Here is an 18,608-nt window from a genome sequence, read left to right as displayed (position 1 = left end):
AAACTCAGAGTCAAAGGTATAACCCGTCTGAGTCAAGCATGGAGATAATGATGTTTTTCTAACTCTCCTCCATAGACAAGAGGACATCCTCAACATATGGACATGATAAAGAAAATCAAATAATTCTTCAATTAAAAATATGTTTATTTTACACCACTTATAAAAAATCCAGTCTTAACACCATTTAGGATAAATTAGTTTAAAAAAATATTTATATTACAGTATGAAATAAAGTTTTTGTACATTTAAAAACCAATATTCAGTAACCGATAACCTGGCAAATTTCTTTTTCACTTGGCATTTCCTTCTTAAAATCAATTATTATACTACACACTAAACAATACTAATTTGAACATAATTCTAATTAAAAAAGAAATTTTTCTATTTTACAATTATAAATGTTTTTATTGTTAGGATAAGTAATTTTACAAAAGCTTTCATTCAATTTCTATACAAAGCACAAGTGTTCATAATCATTTTATTTTCAAACAATAACTTTTCGAAATTTATAAGATTACTTGTATAAAAATTTTACTAAATTACTAAATATCACATTCAATTATAATATCCATCAATTAACATTATAATTGTATACATATTTTTAATATAATCTATAATATTAAGATTTAACAGGCTGTATTTGTATACTAAAGTCACTGGGCTGTTAATAAAAAAAAAACAAGTATATAGAAAGACTATGCTTAGAAATTAATATTAGTGTTTTAAAGAATGAAATCATAAACAATATTATTTTTTAAATACTAATTTCAGTTTTAAGTCAAATCACGATTTGTGTCTGATACAGTTTAAATAAATATTGTCTAAATATTTGTAGTCAGGTTCAGTTACAGTCAAATAAATTAAAAAATAATATTGTCATGTCAGTATATTTTGTTCATAAATAATTCTTTAAATTTTTTTTGTAGCCATTTTTGTGCCAAAAAACACAGATAAAAAAATGTTACGATATAAATATTACTTTGAACCTGTCAATGAATGTCAAGAGTACTTGTCACTGGTATTATGTGCTTCACCAACTTAATCAATACTAACCAGCATTACGTAACTTAATTCAGGAAATTATTATGATTGTCAGTTAAATTACTTTAATTATTGATTTGTCTTAGTATAAGTGTTCATATTATTCTGTGTATCTATTTCTATGTCAGCTACATCTAACTTAAGGTTACTGCGTAAGGCTCATTTTAGCTTTAATAAACCTTCCAATAACCTTGATAGCTCGGAAGGCATAGTTGGGTGACAGCCTCTGTCTCAGAAGGTAGTAAGCCCCAAGATTCATCGCCAGCAACGATACGAAGAGCATTACAAATACTATTGTAATTGAAACGTCGGACATGCCCATTAGTTTCACGAAATATCTGAAAAATAATTATTATTCTGTAAATTTCCCACCGCTGGGCTAAGTCCTCCTCTCCCTTTGAGGAGAAGGTTTGGAATATATTCCACCACGCTAATGCGGGCGGTGGAAAACACACGTGGCAGAATTTTTATGAAATTAGGCACATGCAGGTTTCCTCACGATATTTTCCCTCACCGTCGAGCACGAGATGAATTATAAACACAAATTAAGCACATGAATATTCAGTGGCGCTTGCCTGGGTTTGAACCCGCAATCATCGGTTAACATGCACGCGTTCTAACCTCAAGGCCATTTCGTTACGTTGTTATGTTTTACACAAAAGAATATAAGTAAGTAATAATATCTTTATAGATGTAGGTATATGACATTTTAGGATATAATTCTATACTCACTTCACATTCTTGTACTCGCAGTAGACCTCATCCTCGGGACATATAAGATCCTCCCTCGGCGGTCCATACACGGCCATGATGAGGCCTTCCAGGCCGTACCTCATGAATGAGCAGTAACGCGCCAACCTCCAGATGAGGGGCGGGGCTTCGTCTCCACTACCGATACCGTATACCGCCAACAACATCAATGGTACTGCGACTACTGGTCCCACGAACATTGAGTTCTGGAATACACAATAGTAATGTCTAAGAGCTAAAGCAATTGACACAAAAAATACACATCAGTACATCATCCTATCTAATTCTACAGATAATAAGATTCTAAGATAAGTCATAAATCGATTTACGAATTGATGTTAGATTGTAGTTCACACAAATAATTCAAGGAACTTAAACTATAGAAAGAAATATTCGATTTACAAATTAACGTGCGATTGTAGTACACACAAATAATTCAAGGAACTTAAACTATAGAAAGAAATATCTGGATAGAAAAACGTCTCTGGCCTTTGTTATCAGGAATTAAAAGCCAGTTTTTATCATACAAACGCCTTAGGTCCTTAGCGATATAGTTTGATCAAAATGTAAATGAAAATGTTTTTCGTAATGGCAATTTTTATAAAATATAGGAAGGTTATGGGTTGGGCATATTTCATAAAGTGAACAAATTACTAACCACAACGCTCAATGTTGACGATATCAGCGTCCCCATCGATTCCGATATTAATGCCACCAGAATACAAGTACTGACGAACATCAGTACTCGAGAAAATTCCATCGGCTGTGACGTCAGAGGATAGGCGATGGCAAGATAAATGAGGGAGAAGAATATTGTGGGAGGAGTCCGAGAGACTACCAAGGCTGCGTAGTAAGGCTTCAAACCGTACCATCTGTTGAAATACTCGCGTTTGACTAGCAGAACTTCTGTTGGATCTAGAAACAAATTTAAAGAGATCAAGAAAACCTCTAGAAGAATGTACAAAAATAACTGAAATTTTAAGCTAAAATTAGGTATGACTTTTAACTTAATATATTAAAGCGCATAATTTTTGCATATAAAATTATAAACAGGAAAATTAATAGTGTAAAATTATGTAATAATCATGTTATGGACATATGCAGGGGAATGAGGAACATATTGTGAGGAAGGTCTTGAGCAAGGACGTGGATGTATATAGGGGTGAGGACGACCAAAGAAATAATGGATGGATGATGTAAAATAATCTATGTTTAGAAAAAATGTTACTTGTAAGATAAAATATGAAAGGAGAAGACATGATGCGCCGACGCCAAATAAAATTGGGATGAGGGCAGGAGGATGATGATGATGATGAAATAGTGTAAAATTAATTAAAAATCGAAATAAATAATTACGTACACGCTAATAGCACAGGCATCATCGTCGTATACAACATAGCTATGATACACGCATAACAGAATCCGAAGTTGAATAAAGTTTTGGAAGCATCGTAACCCATGTCATTGAACAGAGCACCCACGATTGCGCCCAGGAACACGTGGAGTCCTATTCGTAACCAGAGATAGTCCTGCGGAGGAAATATTCTAATTTAACAAAAAGCGCTTTTATGTTATAATAATAATATGTAACAATCTGTTAATTTCCCACTGCTGGAACCTCTACTCCTTTTGAGGTTAGGAGCATATTTTACCATACTGCTCCCATGCTACTAGACACATGCGGGTTTGTTTTCTCCCGACGTTTTCTTTCACAGCTAAGCTCGAGATGAATTATAACCACATATTAAGCACATACAATTCAGTGGTGCTTGCTGGGGTTTGAACCCGCAATCATCGGTTAAGTTGTACGCGCTCGAACCATTAGATCATCTCAGCCTTTTATTTATATTAACGGATTGTTTACATAGCCCTAAATATTTTATCTGACATAATGTTCTTGAAGAGATTATGAATAGATGTTAAGAAGTCAAGGTGTTTATTTATGAAACGCTATTGGTATTAGTTTAAGTATGATACATACCCTATTTCTTACAGTTTGCAGGATCATCCGCCTTAACAGCACGTAAAACTGTTGAAACGGCGTACTCTCATACTTGTAGTTGTGTCTCTCCACCACTCCTGTGTTCAACTCCTCTATTTCCATATCCTCGTTATCCTCTTCCAATGCATAACTTCTCCACCTCTGGCATTTACCATTGTCAACTGCCGTTACCATCTGGTCTACGTGAGAACCATATTCACCACTCGACACTTCTATTACTAAAACCAATTTCTGTGGTTAAAAAATCAGCCAAATAATTATCTCCATTTATTGTTATCTCTCTATAAATATCTTACAACGAACAATGATAAATATATTCATAGATGATTACTGATAGAACTATCTAAATTAAAAATCAAAATACAGCTTACAATGATGTAATAGTGAATTTTTCGTAAGGTAAAGCAAATAATAGCGAAGATTTAAGGCCAGATCAGATAACGATCAGCTGTTTCGTTACAGAGAGGATAATGTACTTACTAAAATCGGCTGGATTATAAGTTGTCGGACAGGGCAGATTTATTTCGTTCAAAAACGGTATGACACCAGCTGCCGTGCCTTGATAAGCGCATTTGCCATCAGCCACTACGTATACGTGATCGAATACGGAGAATATTCTTGCAGATGGAGTGTGTAAGGAACAGATCACAGTTCGTCCACCGCGAGCGACTCGTTTTAGAAGTGACACGCACGTTGAAGATGCTACGTCATCTAAGCCACTGCAATATTAAAGATTAAGAATGTATTCGTAATGATAACGATCGTTATATTTCAATCACATCCTGAGAATTCCTGCCGCAGGAACTCTTGAACACATGTGTCCTATCTGTACACTACCTCTCATAATGTCTCCTAACCTCTCAACGTCTCAAACTGATATGACCGGAGCAAAATCAGGCGCTGTTAAACTATATGCTTTTTGAAAAAGGAAGTATGATACGGTCAATTTCCACTGACGACTGAGAAATTTTGATATAATTTAATTGTCAAAATGCAGCCGATTAGATAAATTAGATCTATACATATAATAAATTAGAGAATGTTTGTAAAATTAAAATAGCCCTTTTTTACTCAATGCCTATATATTTATACACGGTACATACACCAAAATATGTTTTTTTTCCAATTTTTGTCGGTCTGTCTGTATGTCTGTTTCTTCGATCGATTTTGACGGGACTTTCATTGGCAAATAACTGACATAATAGGGAGTAACTTAGGCTACAATAATATTTCTTTTATGTTAAATTCAAACTCATAGAAGGTCGCGGGCACATCTAGCATATAATATAGACAGAACATGTATATATATATATATATATATATTTAATTTATTATTATATTAATTTTGATATAATTTAATTACCAAGGTCCAGTATAGATGCAGTATAAATAATGAAACGGATGTTAAAAGTATTAAAAGTTCAATTTCAAATTGGAAAGGTACCGTTAACCGTTTAGAGTAATATAGAATAAAAGATTATAGTTAATTGACTTGCAATCTTTTATTGTAATAAAAAGACTAATAGCAATATCCCGTTCACCATCATTGGTGCAAATAGGAAATTCAAACCATAAAAAGTGCCATAAAAATTGATAGACCGACATATTGAAATCATAAATATATTTTCAATATTCCAAAATTATCGTCCGAATATCTCCATAGCATTATTGAATTATAATAGAGTATGAAATCAAGATACCTAACCAAGACGAATTCGATCCATTTTACTCAAAAATAAATTATAATACAGATGGTCGTACCTATATGGGCACCATAGAAATACATGATACATTTTCCATCGCTAATGTGCCACCAATATTCGGTGCTAAAAGGTGCCTCATGCCTATAGCCATACTGTTTAGTTGGTATACTATTGTGTTGGTGGTAGAATATCTGAGGGTACCTACCCAAACTGTTTCGCACAAAACCCCTACTATCGAGCAAATAAAAATCACTAACGTTGTTGGTTCATCGAGGAAGATCACGGGAGGATTGTTCAGCAGTTCCAAGGCAATAGATAGTCGCTTCCGTTCACCGCCCGACAGACGCTCACTCGACGTGTTCCGGGCTTTGCTTAATCTTAACAAATGGATTATTTCTTCTACCTGAAACAGTAAAATACACAAAAATAGTCAACAACAACAACAGCCTGTAAATTTCCCACTGCTGGGCTAAGGCCCCCTCTCCCTTTTAGGATTCTGAACATATTTCACAACGTTGTTCCAATGGGCGTTGGTGGAATACACATGTGGCAGAATTTCTACAAAATTAGACACTGCTTCAGCACATGAATATTCAGTGGTGCTTGCCTGGGTTTGAACCCGTAATAATCGGTTTAGATGCAGGTGTTCCAACCACTGGGCCATCACATCTTCAAGAATGGTCACATTAAAAATTTTGTAATGAATACTATGACTTACAATTATATAAACAGACTTAACATCGATATCCACCATCAAAATCTCTTTAGCTTTAAGAAATAATTATTACACGCTGTAAGTTAGTAGCATTACCATTGTTTTTATTGTAACTTTATTTTTAATTTTATGGGTTTAAAATTGTTATGTTTATATTCTGCCTTAAGCCATATCTTTATCTAAGTTTGATTGCCTTGTTTCGTGAATATGCCGATGGTGTTTCAAATAAATAAATGAAAATAGCTTTCGAAAAAAAAAATATTTATAATTATATTTTTGTAAATATGACGCTATCATATAGACCAGCGTTTAGAACACCTGACTCTGAAGATTAATTATTCGAACGTCATAAACACGACTGGTTTTGGTGTTTTTAATAAATTGTATTTATATTTTTATAGTCGTGCTCGGCGGTGATAAAAATTATCGTTCAGAAATCTTCTACATATTTGTAGAAATTCTATTTGAAACCCAAGTGAAGTAGTATTGTCAGGAATGCTCCAGATAGTCTCCCTTTGAGGGAGCTATCCCGGTTTCCGAACTCTTAATCCCAGGATACAGGTCAGGATAACGGTCGACTGGAGGTTTGCGTAATACAAACATGCTGCTTTTGTACGTTTAAGAAGCTTATTTAAACATGTATACATTATCTTGTATGCAAATCAATCATATGTTTTTTAGGCGTCTGTACTTGATAATATATTCAATCTTTAAAATTTAATTCCCGCTAAAGCTAATTATTAATTCAGTGTAACGTTTATTTAATACCAGAGTTGTTATAACATGTGACAAAAAACCGTGTGATTGACACACTTGGTTAATATATATAAAGCTGTTTTGTGAAGACCTACTCAAGCAGAAACTTAGAAGTCGATCGTGAATTAGTTATACGATGATCCCTTGATTCTCAAGGGAAAATTAATAGGTCTTGAGCACGGTTGTGGATGGCTATGGAAGTAGGGACGATCAAAGAAACGATGGATGGATTGTGTGAAAAACGATATGGTTGGAAAGATTGTTATTTGTGAGAAGACGTCAGACAGAGAAGTATGGAAGAAGAAGACATGCTGCTTCAAGTTAAATTGGGATAAGGGCAGGAGGATGATAAGCTCGAATTAATATTTTATGAAGTAGCACCCACATATACAGCTGTTACACTTGAATGCGATACATTCAATATTTCCGAAGTAATAACTGATATAAAACTATGTTCAAAAGAAATAACAACTCTGGGCATATGTTCTTAATTGGAAAATATGATGTTAAATGCGACACAAAACTAATATTTTAAATAAACAAAGTGATGTTTGTTTCAATATAAATGTTATTCATAAAACCTCAACACTTCATTGAAGATAAATTAACAGATCAATGTTAATTCACACGTAAACACTATAATATAATTGAAAACGTAAACACAAATATGACTGACTAAATCAATATTGTATTTAACTAGCGAGCCCCGCCCCGGCTTCGCACGGGTGCAATGCTGATACAAAAAATACTACTGAATTTGTTTATTCACGTCAGCACATTAAAAACTTCTAAAATTATCAGTGTTTCTTTACTAAATTCCTTCCTCTCGAATCACTCTATCTATTAAAAAAAACGCATCAAAATCCGTTGTGTAATTTCAAAGATACACACACATACATAGAGGCAGACAGCGGTCTTTTCAGATATTCCACAAATACTCTACTACAGATATTATCAATGATAAGGTAAAATGTTTTTATTGCGATGGATTTTAGCAAATATGTTTATGTTTTTAAATGCCAAATCGCGAAATTTATTATTCTAACTGTTGCAAAATAAAATGAAACGCATCCCGTTTTATTTAATTTAGATAAGAATTCATAAAAGACCAGTCTGCCGCCAGATATATCAATGTATGTTTATAACTAGATAAAATAGGATGTGATAAAATCCGTAATAACTCTTGAGTTCTTTTCTCCTTTTTTAAAAGAAGCATCTGTTTCCACTCTCAGTTGAATATATCATATGCAAATTATTCGTAAGTAAGACAAATGAAGTGCGCAGATCACAACGTGAGTCGGGGAAATTAACATTAAATTATAACAAAATATTATACAGAAAGGTTGAAAAAGAGTAACTACTTCTTGTCGATTCTTCTCGGTAGAATCTAGTTTCCGAACCGGTGGTAGCTTCACTTAAAATAGTTGTTAAATGACAATCAATAGTGCTTGTAAAAGCCTACTTGAATAAAGTATATTTTGTTTTTTGATAACGTGATATACAATAAAAATTGAATATAATATACAGTTATACATAGTCAAATTTAAAATAGTCTCTCCTGGCTCGTACATGACGCATAGCTGCCCATAATGCAGGCTGCATTTCCACGCTGTACGGCAATGGAAAACCTCTGCGTCAGGTAGGACTTTTTGATAATTAAATATAATGTCCAAAGCGTACTTACGATGATAGTCTTCCTCTCTTTGCTCATGTCGTTCCCGAGTTTCAGGTCCGCTGCCATCGTCAGCGACTCTTGCACCGTGATGAGGGGCTGCAGCAAATCGTCTTGCATGATGTACCGAGACAGTTTCCTAAACAGCCGTAAGTCCCTCGGCTCCCCGTTCGTTGTGATAAGGCCGGATGCTCCATTGACCCTGCGATTACAAAATAACTGTTAATCTGTTCATCTAGTACTGTACCTTTGTTATTAGCTCGTTCTGGACCACGGAAAAGTAAAAAGCTGATCAAGGAATCGAACTCGCGAATGGAAGATTTTATACCACAAATTTTGGTGTTCCAATCGAATCGAATCGAATATTTCGACGACCACAACCAAACTCACACTTGATCAGTTTTTTTTTGGATGATCTTTAATCGGAAAATAATACAGTACAAACGAATATATTGTCTGTATCTATTATCGGGATCTGTGTGCTCTATATGGATACAAAACGACGAGACTTTTTACTATTTATTATGCCATACGCCTAAGATTCTACGAATCGCGCTAAATGAGGAACACCGACCCTTCCATCGGATTTCATACCTTTTGCAGTACGACCAAAATAAGAGCAAAATTTCAGACAAAAACAGAATAAAATTTTCAATGTAGGATTTTGGTGACACATTTTCGTTGAAGTTAAATTTAATCTTTTAAACCATGTGCTATTATATTAATATACTTTGCGATTTGGTATCGTTAATCCGATAAAACAATGGTTACTGGCTTGTGTGAATATTCCTGATATAGTATCGTACACAAAGACGTATGAATCGTATCAGATAATTGCGTACAAAAAATATACATGCATCATAAAATGACCATTAGGTAAAAATAAAATAAAATAAATGCTATTTTTACTTGGTTTTCATAAAAGGAAACTTAAAAATAACCAGATTCATAAAACTGCCAACCAAGGTTTGTTTTAATTTATTATTACAACACAAGCGACCGTCGCTAGTATTATAATAAATTTCCGGCTTCAGAGTGTTTTCATACATAATGATCACGGTTTTTTGTCATTAGACAATAAAACCGCTATGTTCTTGCATTTTAAATCTTTAATATCTTCGAAAATATTCATTTAATCTATGTATATGTAAATCGAATATTGACCTATATTAAAAATATATACTATATTTATAGTAAAATATCGTCTATTTTCCTAATAGATTGTTGCCAATCTTTATATGGCAATGGCAGACTCATCTTAGTTAGTTACCAAGTTGATCACCAGTTCCTACGCAGACGTTATATTACAGTTTTACCCATCGCTTACATCGCCAATGTGTAACCAACCTTGGTAACGACGAAGAATATGTCTCTTTTAACTTTCCTTATACTAGCTGGTGAGCCTTTTAGTGCAGGCTTGAAGAATGCTTCAGCGGCACAATAATACCATGCAGTTTAGCGGTAACGATGGTCGGTTGTCGGTTTTTTGTTGAGTCGAGATGGCCCAGTGGTAAGAACGCGTGCATCGTAATCGGTGATTGCGGGTTCAAACCCAGGCAAGCACCGCTGATTCATGTGCTTAATTTGTCTTTATAATTCATCTCGTGCTCAGCGGTGAAGGAAAACATCGTGAGGAAATCTGCATGTGACAAATTTCATAGAAATTCTGTCACATGTGTATTCCACCAACCCGCATTGGAACAGCGTGTTGGAATATGTTCCAAACCTTCTCCTTAAAGGGAGAGGAGGCCTTTAGCCCAGCAGTGGGAATTTACAGGTTGTTGTTGATGGTCGGTTGGCTAGCCAGGATGCACAATACCGTACCATCAAGCAAAAACTCTTTTATATTGTTTTTGTTATGAATATAATTAAAAAGTAATTTTAAAAAAAGAACGTATCGCCAATTAACTATAATGACACAACTGAGATTATAATTTTAATAAAGTAATTATTATAATCACTGACAGTAATAACGTCGCTAATAATAATAAAATTGCACGTGCCAATCAAAGTCTGGTAGGAGTATATTACATAGGTTCTTAGCATCAGTTGGCAACGAGCCTTCCTCCCATTCACACAGAAATTTGGACTGATAAAACCCACTCCACTGTCAATGTGGCATTAATCATATAAGATGTTCTGTCTGCAGTATAATTCCTTCCAGAAACTTAACTTTCAAACACCAGCTCTTGAGTAAAGTGTATATATAATAATTTTGAACATCCTGAACTCAAATCGCTTTTTGGTGTTAACTTAAACAACTACAGACAATGCCTTCGAGAAAAAGTGACCACTGCTTCAGCTCTTCAGTAAACTTGTTATCGCCCGCGGCTTCGCTCGCGTTTTGATGGGTGTTGGTTGTCATGTGTCAGGGAAAAATGTAGTCTATGTCCTTTCTTGGAGTTAACGTATGTTTCATACTGAATTTCATCAAATTCGGTTAAGCGGTTCGGTCGTGAATGTCCGACAGACAGACAGAGTTACTTTTAAATTTATAATATTAAAATATTGAAATAAAAAAACCGCATCAAAATCAATCAACATAATTAAAAGATCTACGCAAACATAGGGACAGACAGCGGCAAGCGACTCTGGTTTAAACTATGTAATGATATAGATATTTTTTTTGAACATCACTCAACAACTCTCTTTGGTCCTAACCTAACTACTGACAATACCTACGACTAAAAGTGACCACTATTTTATGTCTATAGTAAATATAACACTACCTGTATCCCGCTAGTATATTGAGCAGAGTACTCTTGCCAGCGCCTGACGGTCCTAAGATGGCAGTTAGCTGACCGGAGCGAAATTCACCGTTGATTCCACGTAGTATAAGTTTTGAGGCTGCAATAAAGGTTCATATTAGGCCAACTATTTATTGGAAACATTTTCCTTAAGATAATAAATGTAGGATGAAAATTCTTCCCCATCACATATTTTCCTTCATTCTCACTTGAAAATTTATCGATATATCTTTAAATCCATCCGTTTCTTATCATTGGTACTTCCTGTAAGTACCGTGGTCTATGGCATAGGTCACATAGCTTGAAGACTTGGCATATTGACTTTGGCATAAGATAGCGTTAAACAGGCCTGGTTGTTTCTTAGTGGATGGCCAAAAGGGAAGAGCTTCTCACAAGGAGCCACGACTCTAAGTATTCGCCATATATAACAAGTAGGAGAGTTCCTTTTCAATATATATTTATGGATCTGATGATTTTGTTACCACTGCGGCATATCGCCGTATGAAAAAGGGGGCCCTTGGGGACCTGAGAAAATATGTTTCTTGTGCCTGTAGTTACACTAGCTCACCGTTCAGACTGGAACTGAATAAGTACGAATAAAGTACCGAATAAGTACTAAGTATTGCCAATCGGCAGTAATATAAGTAGCTGATACCAGACCAGTCAAGCTTGCGCGACGCCCTACCGGTAATCATAAAAATAATAATGAATCGAATGAGTAAGTATGTCGGTCATTCTGTATTACATGGTATTTTCTCGTGCAAATTTAATTCAAAATTTGAATGTACAGCTACAGCAAAATCGTAATGTGAATACTATGTTAATTTAATTATTAATTACTTGCGAATCCAGAGCGCAGACATAAAACCAAAAGAATCTCCTATACTGAACTCTTAGATAGTTATAAGTAAAAATATTATAAATATTAAGTTAATTAAAATACAGCTCTATCTAAAGCAATTAAAGTCGGGATTTCATTGGCTACGTGTTGCAATATATTTCACTTTGTATTGTGATTTTAATATAATAGCCAGGAGGTCAAGGGAAGGATTCAACGTTCGGACGTCGTCGACTGAGGTTGTGTTGAATTGTGCGATAAGATTTTACGATTGAAGATTTAAAACGACACCTGCTTGCCGGTTTTCGTTATCTCTGACGCGTAACATCTGGACTATTGGCTTTGTTTATCGGACACTTGTTTTGTTTAAGGATTGGTCCTATTGTTGTTGTGGAATAGATCTTTTTAGATCTTAATTGTTTCAGTTTAATATTTATTATTGTTTATAAATATTTTCGTTTGTTTTATTGTTTTGTTTATAGATGTTTTTCGTTTTCGGCGATGGACGTCGACACTGAGTTGTCGTCCGACGCGAGAAAACGGCCTTATGGGGGCCTTGCTATTTATAACTCCGACTCTGAAACGGAGACGGATATGAGGTTGGCTGCGAAGAGCAAGCCTGCGATTCGCGGCAAAACCGCGAAAGGACGGGGTAGTGGCCTCGCTCGGGCAAAGGCTGAGCTGAAAGCCAAGGCCAGCGAGGCCAGAGAGGAGGCTTTCGAGCGGTCCCTGCGTAGTCGGGCGTTTCGAAAGGACGCTCCACAGGTTGTCGTGGACTCCGAGGAATCCTCATCCTCGGATGTACACACCGAAGATCCCACGAAGATGGGAGCAGAGGAACTCCGGGCACAAGCTGGCCGAAGCGCAGCCCTAATTTTGGAGGTGGCCCAAAAGTCCACCAATTTAAAAGGTGGCTTTGCAAAGAGGCTGAAGGAGTCGGCGGCTGCACTACAGGGCATTGTAGACGCCTTAGCAGCTCGGACAGAAGCCGAGGAGACGCAAAAGCTCCGTGCCGATAATGGCCGCCTGCGCAAAGAGGTGGACAGCCTCAAGGCCGAGGTAAAGGCTCATCGCCGCGAGTTTGCAGAAATGCGGACCAAGGTGGCAGGGGCAAGTGATGCTTCCGGCTCGGCACAGGATGCTCAAATGGAGATATTAAAAGCCTCCATAATTTCTTCGGTCGGCGACATGATCAACGCACGGTTTGCCGCACTAGAGGAACGGTTGCCTCCCGCAAAAATACATCGCCCTCCGTTAGCTGCGGATAAGAGGCGGGAGGTGGCGCAGCAGATTGCTACGCCCTACACGCAGGCTGTCCAGCCTGCTCCACCGCCGAAAGCTGCACCCGCGCCAAAACGGGCGCCACCTGCTGTTCCGACGGCATCTATTGCTGGTCCCTCAGGCGTCCAGCCTACGTCGGAGATAATTCCGCCACAGATGGTCCAGGAGGTGTCCTGGTCCACTGTGGTTAAAAAGGGAAAGAAGGGAAAGCCGGCTTCCCTTTCGACTGTTGCAACCACCACAGTTGCGCCTATGGGGCCTAAGGCAGGACAAGCAACTAAGCCTAAGCTGTCCGCGCCTCGTACAGCTGCAGTGGTATTAACTCTGCAGCCGGAAGCGGAGAAGAAAGGCATCACGTATGCTCAGGTCTTGGAGCGCGCTGAGCAGAGCGTGAAACTCCAAGACCTTGGGATCAATGGTGGGCTCAAAGTTCGACGCTCAGCGACGGGGGCCAGAGTGTTGGAGCTGCCGAAAGCACAGACGGAACAGGCAGAGAAACTAGCCGACAAGCTCCGTACGGTGCTGGATGGAGTGGCCAACGTTGCTCGCCCCATAAGAAAGGTGGACATCAAGGTGACAGGGTTAGACGACTCCGTCACTAAAGATAAAATTATTGCCGCAGTCGTTCGCGAGGGGAGTTGCCCCGCTGAAACGGTAAGGTGCGGGGATATTTCACGAGGACCTGGTTCCATGGGTATGGTCTTCGTGTCTTGTCCAATAACTTCGGCAAAAAAGCTGGCTGACACCGGTCGTCTTTTGGTTGGGTGGAGCTCGGCCAGAGTGTACGTGATGGAGCAGCGCCCTCTGCGCTGCTACAAGTGCATGGGTCTAGGCCATACAAGGTTGCTCTGCCCATTCAGTGCGGAACGAGGAAGCCTTTGCTACCGGTGCGGCGTTGATGGACACAAATCATCTACATGTACCGGGAAGCTGCGCTGCGTAGTATGCGCAGACGCCGGCAAGCCCTCCGGGCACGTGATGGGGTTTAAAGAATGTAGCCCCCCCATCACGAAAGGTAAGGTGGCCCTCGCTACTCAGACTACCAATAACGTCGGACGACGCCAGGCTGAGGAGGAAGCTGCAATGTCAACATGAGCGCAGACTTCAGCTTCCTTCAGACGAATATCAACCACTGCGCCGGGGCTCAGGATCTTCTACTGCAGTCCATGGCGGAGTGGCAGGTAGACCTGGCGGTGGCCTGTGAACCCTACTACGTCCCTCCCCTACCTCACTGGCTGGGAGACTTGGACGACACCGTAGCGGTCCTCACGAGGAGCGGAACGGGGCCCCCCCTCTCACTCATCGAAAGGGGTTCGGGCTACTTAGTCGTGGGGTGGGGGGAGTACGTCGTCGTCGGGACGTACTTCTCCCCTAACCGCAGCCTGGCTGAGTTCGAGACCTATCTCGGCTTGGTCAGAGCTGCGGTGGCCAGGCAGTCGCCGAAACCGATAATGGTTCTCGGCGACTTAAACGCGAAGTCGCGTGCCTGGGGTAACCCTGTCACGAATCCGCGAGGGAGGGCCGTCCAGGTGTGGGCCCTGCTCTCCAACCTGTCCCTTCTCAACAGGGGACAGGTTCAAACCTGCGTTCGCCATCACGGGGGTTCCGTGGTGGACGTTTCGTTCGCCACTGCTGTCGTAGCACGCAGAGTGGTTGATTGGAGAGTGGAGGAGATGGTGGAGACTCTATCGGATCACCGGTACATCCGATTTGAGATCTCCACTTCTCGCAGGCCGGCGGAACCCCAGAGGGTGCCGACCACGTTGCCGAGGTGGTCTATCGGCCAGGTCGATCGAGAGCTGGTCAAGGAGGCCGCAATCGTGCAGCGGTGGGGTTCCGCAGCGAGGAGGGAGGGCGCCAGCGCAGAGGAGCTGGCAGGCCGGATGCGCAGTTCACTCAAGGAAGTCTGCGATGCGGCCATGCCTCGGACCCGGCGCAGAGTTCCGCGCCGACACGTATACTGGTGGTCGCCCGAAATCGCCGACCTTCGGGCGACGTGCTGTCGGGCACGGAGGGCCTACGTCCGCTGTCGAAGACGCAACGGCCTCGACACGGATTTGGAGGGACAGTTGCTGGACGCCTATCGCCAGCTGAAAAAAGAGCTGCAGCTGGCGATACGCAAGGCCAAGGAGAAGGCCAGGGAGGAACTTCTGGCGGGCCTCAATCGAGACCCGTGGGGGCGCCCGTACCGCGGTGTACGCGGGAAGTTCCGCACCCAAGGCGCCCCCGTCATCGAGACGATGCCACCGGAACTCCTCCTTCGCCTGGTTGGGGAACTCTTCCCCCATCCAGGCGAGCACGTCCCTCCGCAGATGGCGCCCCGCTCCGTGACCGAAGACCCAGTGGTTTCACCACTGATTACGGAGCGTGAGATGGAGATGGCCCTCGGTCGCTTGAGGGCCAGGAAGACGGCGCCGGGTCCGGACGGGGTTCCAGGGCGTATTCTGTGCGACGCCCTGGAATACCTAGGTGCAAGGCTTCGGGAGCTATTCGACGAGTGTCTGTGCAGCGGGCAGTTTCCGAAGCCTTGGAAAGAAGGGAAGTTGGTCCTGCTGCCGAAGGAAGGTCGGCCGTTGGATTCCCCTTCGGCATACAGGCCAATTGTGCTGCTGAACGAGACGGGAAAACTCTTCGAGAAGGTCCTCGCAGCCCGTCTCGTTCAGCACCTCGAGGAGGTCGGTCCGGGTCTTTCGGAGGCGCAGTACGGATTCAGGGCGGGCCGGTCGACGGTTTACGCCCTGAATGCCCTGAAGACTCGGACGACGGAAGCGGTGGCCCGGGGGCAGGTCGTCCTGGCTGTGTCGCTTGACGTGGCGAACGCCTTCAACAGTCTCCCTCTCGAGACGATACGGGAGGCACTCCGATACCATGGGGTGCCGACCTATCTGAGGAGACTGCTGGAGGCGTACCTCCAGGACAGGGAGATCCTCTGGGCGGGGGTCGATGGGAGGATCGTCCGGCATCGAGTGGGCTGCGGCGTTCCACAGGGGTCGGTCCTCGGCCCAATTCTATGGAACGTCGGTTTCGACTGGCTCCTGCGGGCTCCCGTCCTTCCCGGGATGGGGGTGTTGTGTTATGCTGACGACACTCTCGTCACGGCGATTGGACGGGACTTCCGGGAGGCGGCTCGCCTTGCCGAAGTCGGAACGGCTCTGACCGTGGACCGCATGGGAATGCTGGGCTTGAGGGTCTCCATATCCAAAACGGAGGCCCTCCTCTTTCACGGTCCACGAAAAGGACCCCCACGAGGGGCGAGTATCACCGTCCAGGGGACGGTTATCAAGGTGCAGGCCCAGATGAAGTATCTGGGCCTGATCCTGGACGGACGATGGAGCTTCGGGCAGCATTTTGTTCATCTCGGCCCAAGGCTCATCAACGCCGCTGCCGCTCTTGGTCGCCTCCTTCCGAATGTGGGAGGGCCGGGGTCGCTATGCCGGCGTCTTTATTCCGGCGTAGTGAGGTCGATGGCGCTGTACGGTGCCCCGATCTGGATAGACGCCCTCACCGCTAAAAATCGGGCTCTGCTGCGAAAGCCGCAGAGGGTCATAGCGGTGAGAGGCATCAGAGGGTACCGTACAGTGTCGTGGACTGCGGCGACACTTCTCGCGGGCGATCCGCCCTGGGAGCTCCAGGCGGAGGTGCTCGCGGAAGTGTACCGGTTCCGGGTCGAGGCGAGGGACCGCGGCGACCGTCCAGGGTCGGCGGAGATCGGGCGAATCAGGGCTCTAGCCCAGCAAGCCCTGATCGCCCGATGGCAGGAGGATCTGGGGACTCCCACGGCGGGCCTAGCGACAGTGGAGGCGATCCATCCCCACTTGAGTCGCTGGGTCGAGAGGAAGCACGGCACACTGTCGTATAGAATGACGCAGGTACTTACCGGACACGGATGCTTCGGTAAGTACCTGCACGGGATAGCGCGGCGGGAGGAGTCACCCTCCTGTCACGAGTGTGGTGCGCCAGTGGACACGGCGTACCACACCCTGTACGAGTGTGCTGCGTGGGGGCCCCAGAGGCACATCCTTGCGGCGACTATGGGCGGAGACCTCTCGCTACCGAGCGTTATCAACACCATGCTCGGTAGCGAGGTGTGCTGGTCAGAGATGCGCTCCTTCTGCGAAAGTGTCATGTCGCAGAAGGAAGCAGCGGAGCGGGAGCGGGAAAAAAATGCCGCCGCTGACTCGCTCCGCAGAAGACGCCCGGGGAGAAGGAAAAGGCGCTACGCGCATCTTCTCCCTCCGCCTCAATAGGCGCCGTAGGGACCAGGGGGGGTCCCAGTACCCTGGGAATCCCCCCTAGCTGTTGAAGGCCCGTATAAGCGGGCCGACCGTCAGGGCGTCACGGTAGCATGCGTAAGCGATCCCGTGGCGTCCGCCGAAAGACGGAGAGGGTACCGCTGGTTTTTAGTGGGTAAAGCGCGCAAAGCGTTTTTCCAGCGTAAAAAAAAAAAAAAAAAAAAAAAAAAAAAAAAAAAAAAAAAAAAAAAAAAAGGAGGTCAAGGGAAGTCAATTTAACGGGAAGTCAAGAGAGCTAAAGATCATTCGCGGAGAAAAATTATTATATCAATATTTTTATATATTTTTTATATTTAATTGACCAATATACAATAATAATACAGGTAATTTACGTAAGTAAGATTTAAGATATTCAAGGAAGGTACTTTTTGTAAGCATACGCATAGATGTGTCAAATTCAAAATCAAAATGTAATTAATTCAAGTACGCTTTTACAAGCGCTCTTGAGTGCTCGCGTCATTTTAAAGAACAGTCATGATGATTCTAAAGTCTCTTTAATCAATAATATATGTAAAAACAAATAACTACGGATTGACGCGATACCGCGATTGATCACGAGTTGAATAATTAATCTATGATATTTGGTTTGAATTAGCAAAAAGTATGGACGATTAGTATCTTAAAGAAATATATATTTTTAGAATAAGAAGTAGGAAGTAGGTTAACCTCTAAAACAATTATCTTTAATTTAAAATAACAATCAATCTACGACAATAGAAAAACATTTAGTCTACAAGACAAATAATCATCAATAATCACATTACACCGTAATGTGATTATTGATGATTACATTCGCGATCTCAATGTGTCA

The 18,608-nt window shown here is 41.7% G+C and overlaps 1 protein-coding gene across 1 annotated transcript in view; it reads right to left on the bottom strand.

The window, feature by feature from the left end:
• Window positions 1-126: 126 nt before the first annotated feature.
• The window catches only part of LOC124532009 (ATP-binding cassette sub-family G member 1-like), a 30,668-nt gene continuing 12,186 nt past the window's right edge, over window positions 127-18,608 (bottom strand). The window contains exons 2-10 of the mRNA XM_047106626.1: window positions 11,369-11,486; window positions 8,652-8,841; window positions 5,754-5,899; window positions 4,274-4,512; window positions 3,773-4,011; window positions 3,152-3,320; window positions 2,450-2,706; window positions 1,774-1,997; window positions 127-1,379 (exon numbers count right to left, since the gene is read on the bottom strand). Of these exons, the coding sequence (XP_046962582.1) occupies window positions 1,187-1,379; window positions 1,774-1,997; window positions 2,450-2,706; window positions 3,152-3,320; window positions 3,773-4,011; window positions 4,274-4,512; window positions 5,754-5,899; window positions 8,652-8,841; window positions 11,369-11,486 (1,775 nt within the window). The 3' untranslated portion in view covers window positions 127-1,186. The remainder of the gene's footprint in view (window positions 1,380-1,773; window positions 1,998-2,449; window positions 2,707-3,151; window positions 3,321-3,772; window positions 4,012-4,273; window positions 4,513-5,753; window positions 5,900-8,651; window positions 8,842-11,368; window positions 11,487-18,608) is intronic.

Source organism: Vanessa cardui, chromosome 8 (genome assembly GCF_905220365.1).
Source record: "Vanessa cardui chromosome 8, ilVanCard2.1, whole genome shotgun sequence".
NCBI lineage: Eukaryota > Metazoa > Arthropoda > Insecta > Lepidoptera > Nymphalidae > Vanessa > Vanessa cardui.
The sequence above is the reverse complement of the archived record's forward strand: the minus strand, read 5'-3'. Positions and strand labels throughout refer to the sequence as shown.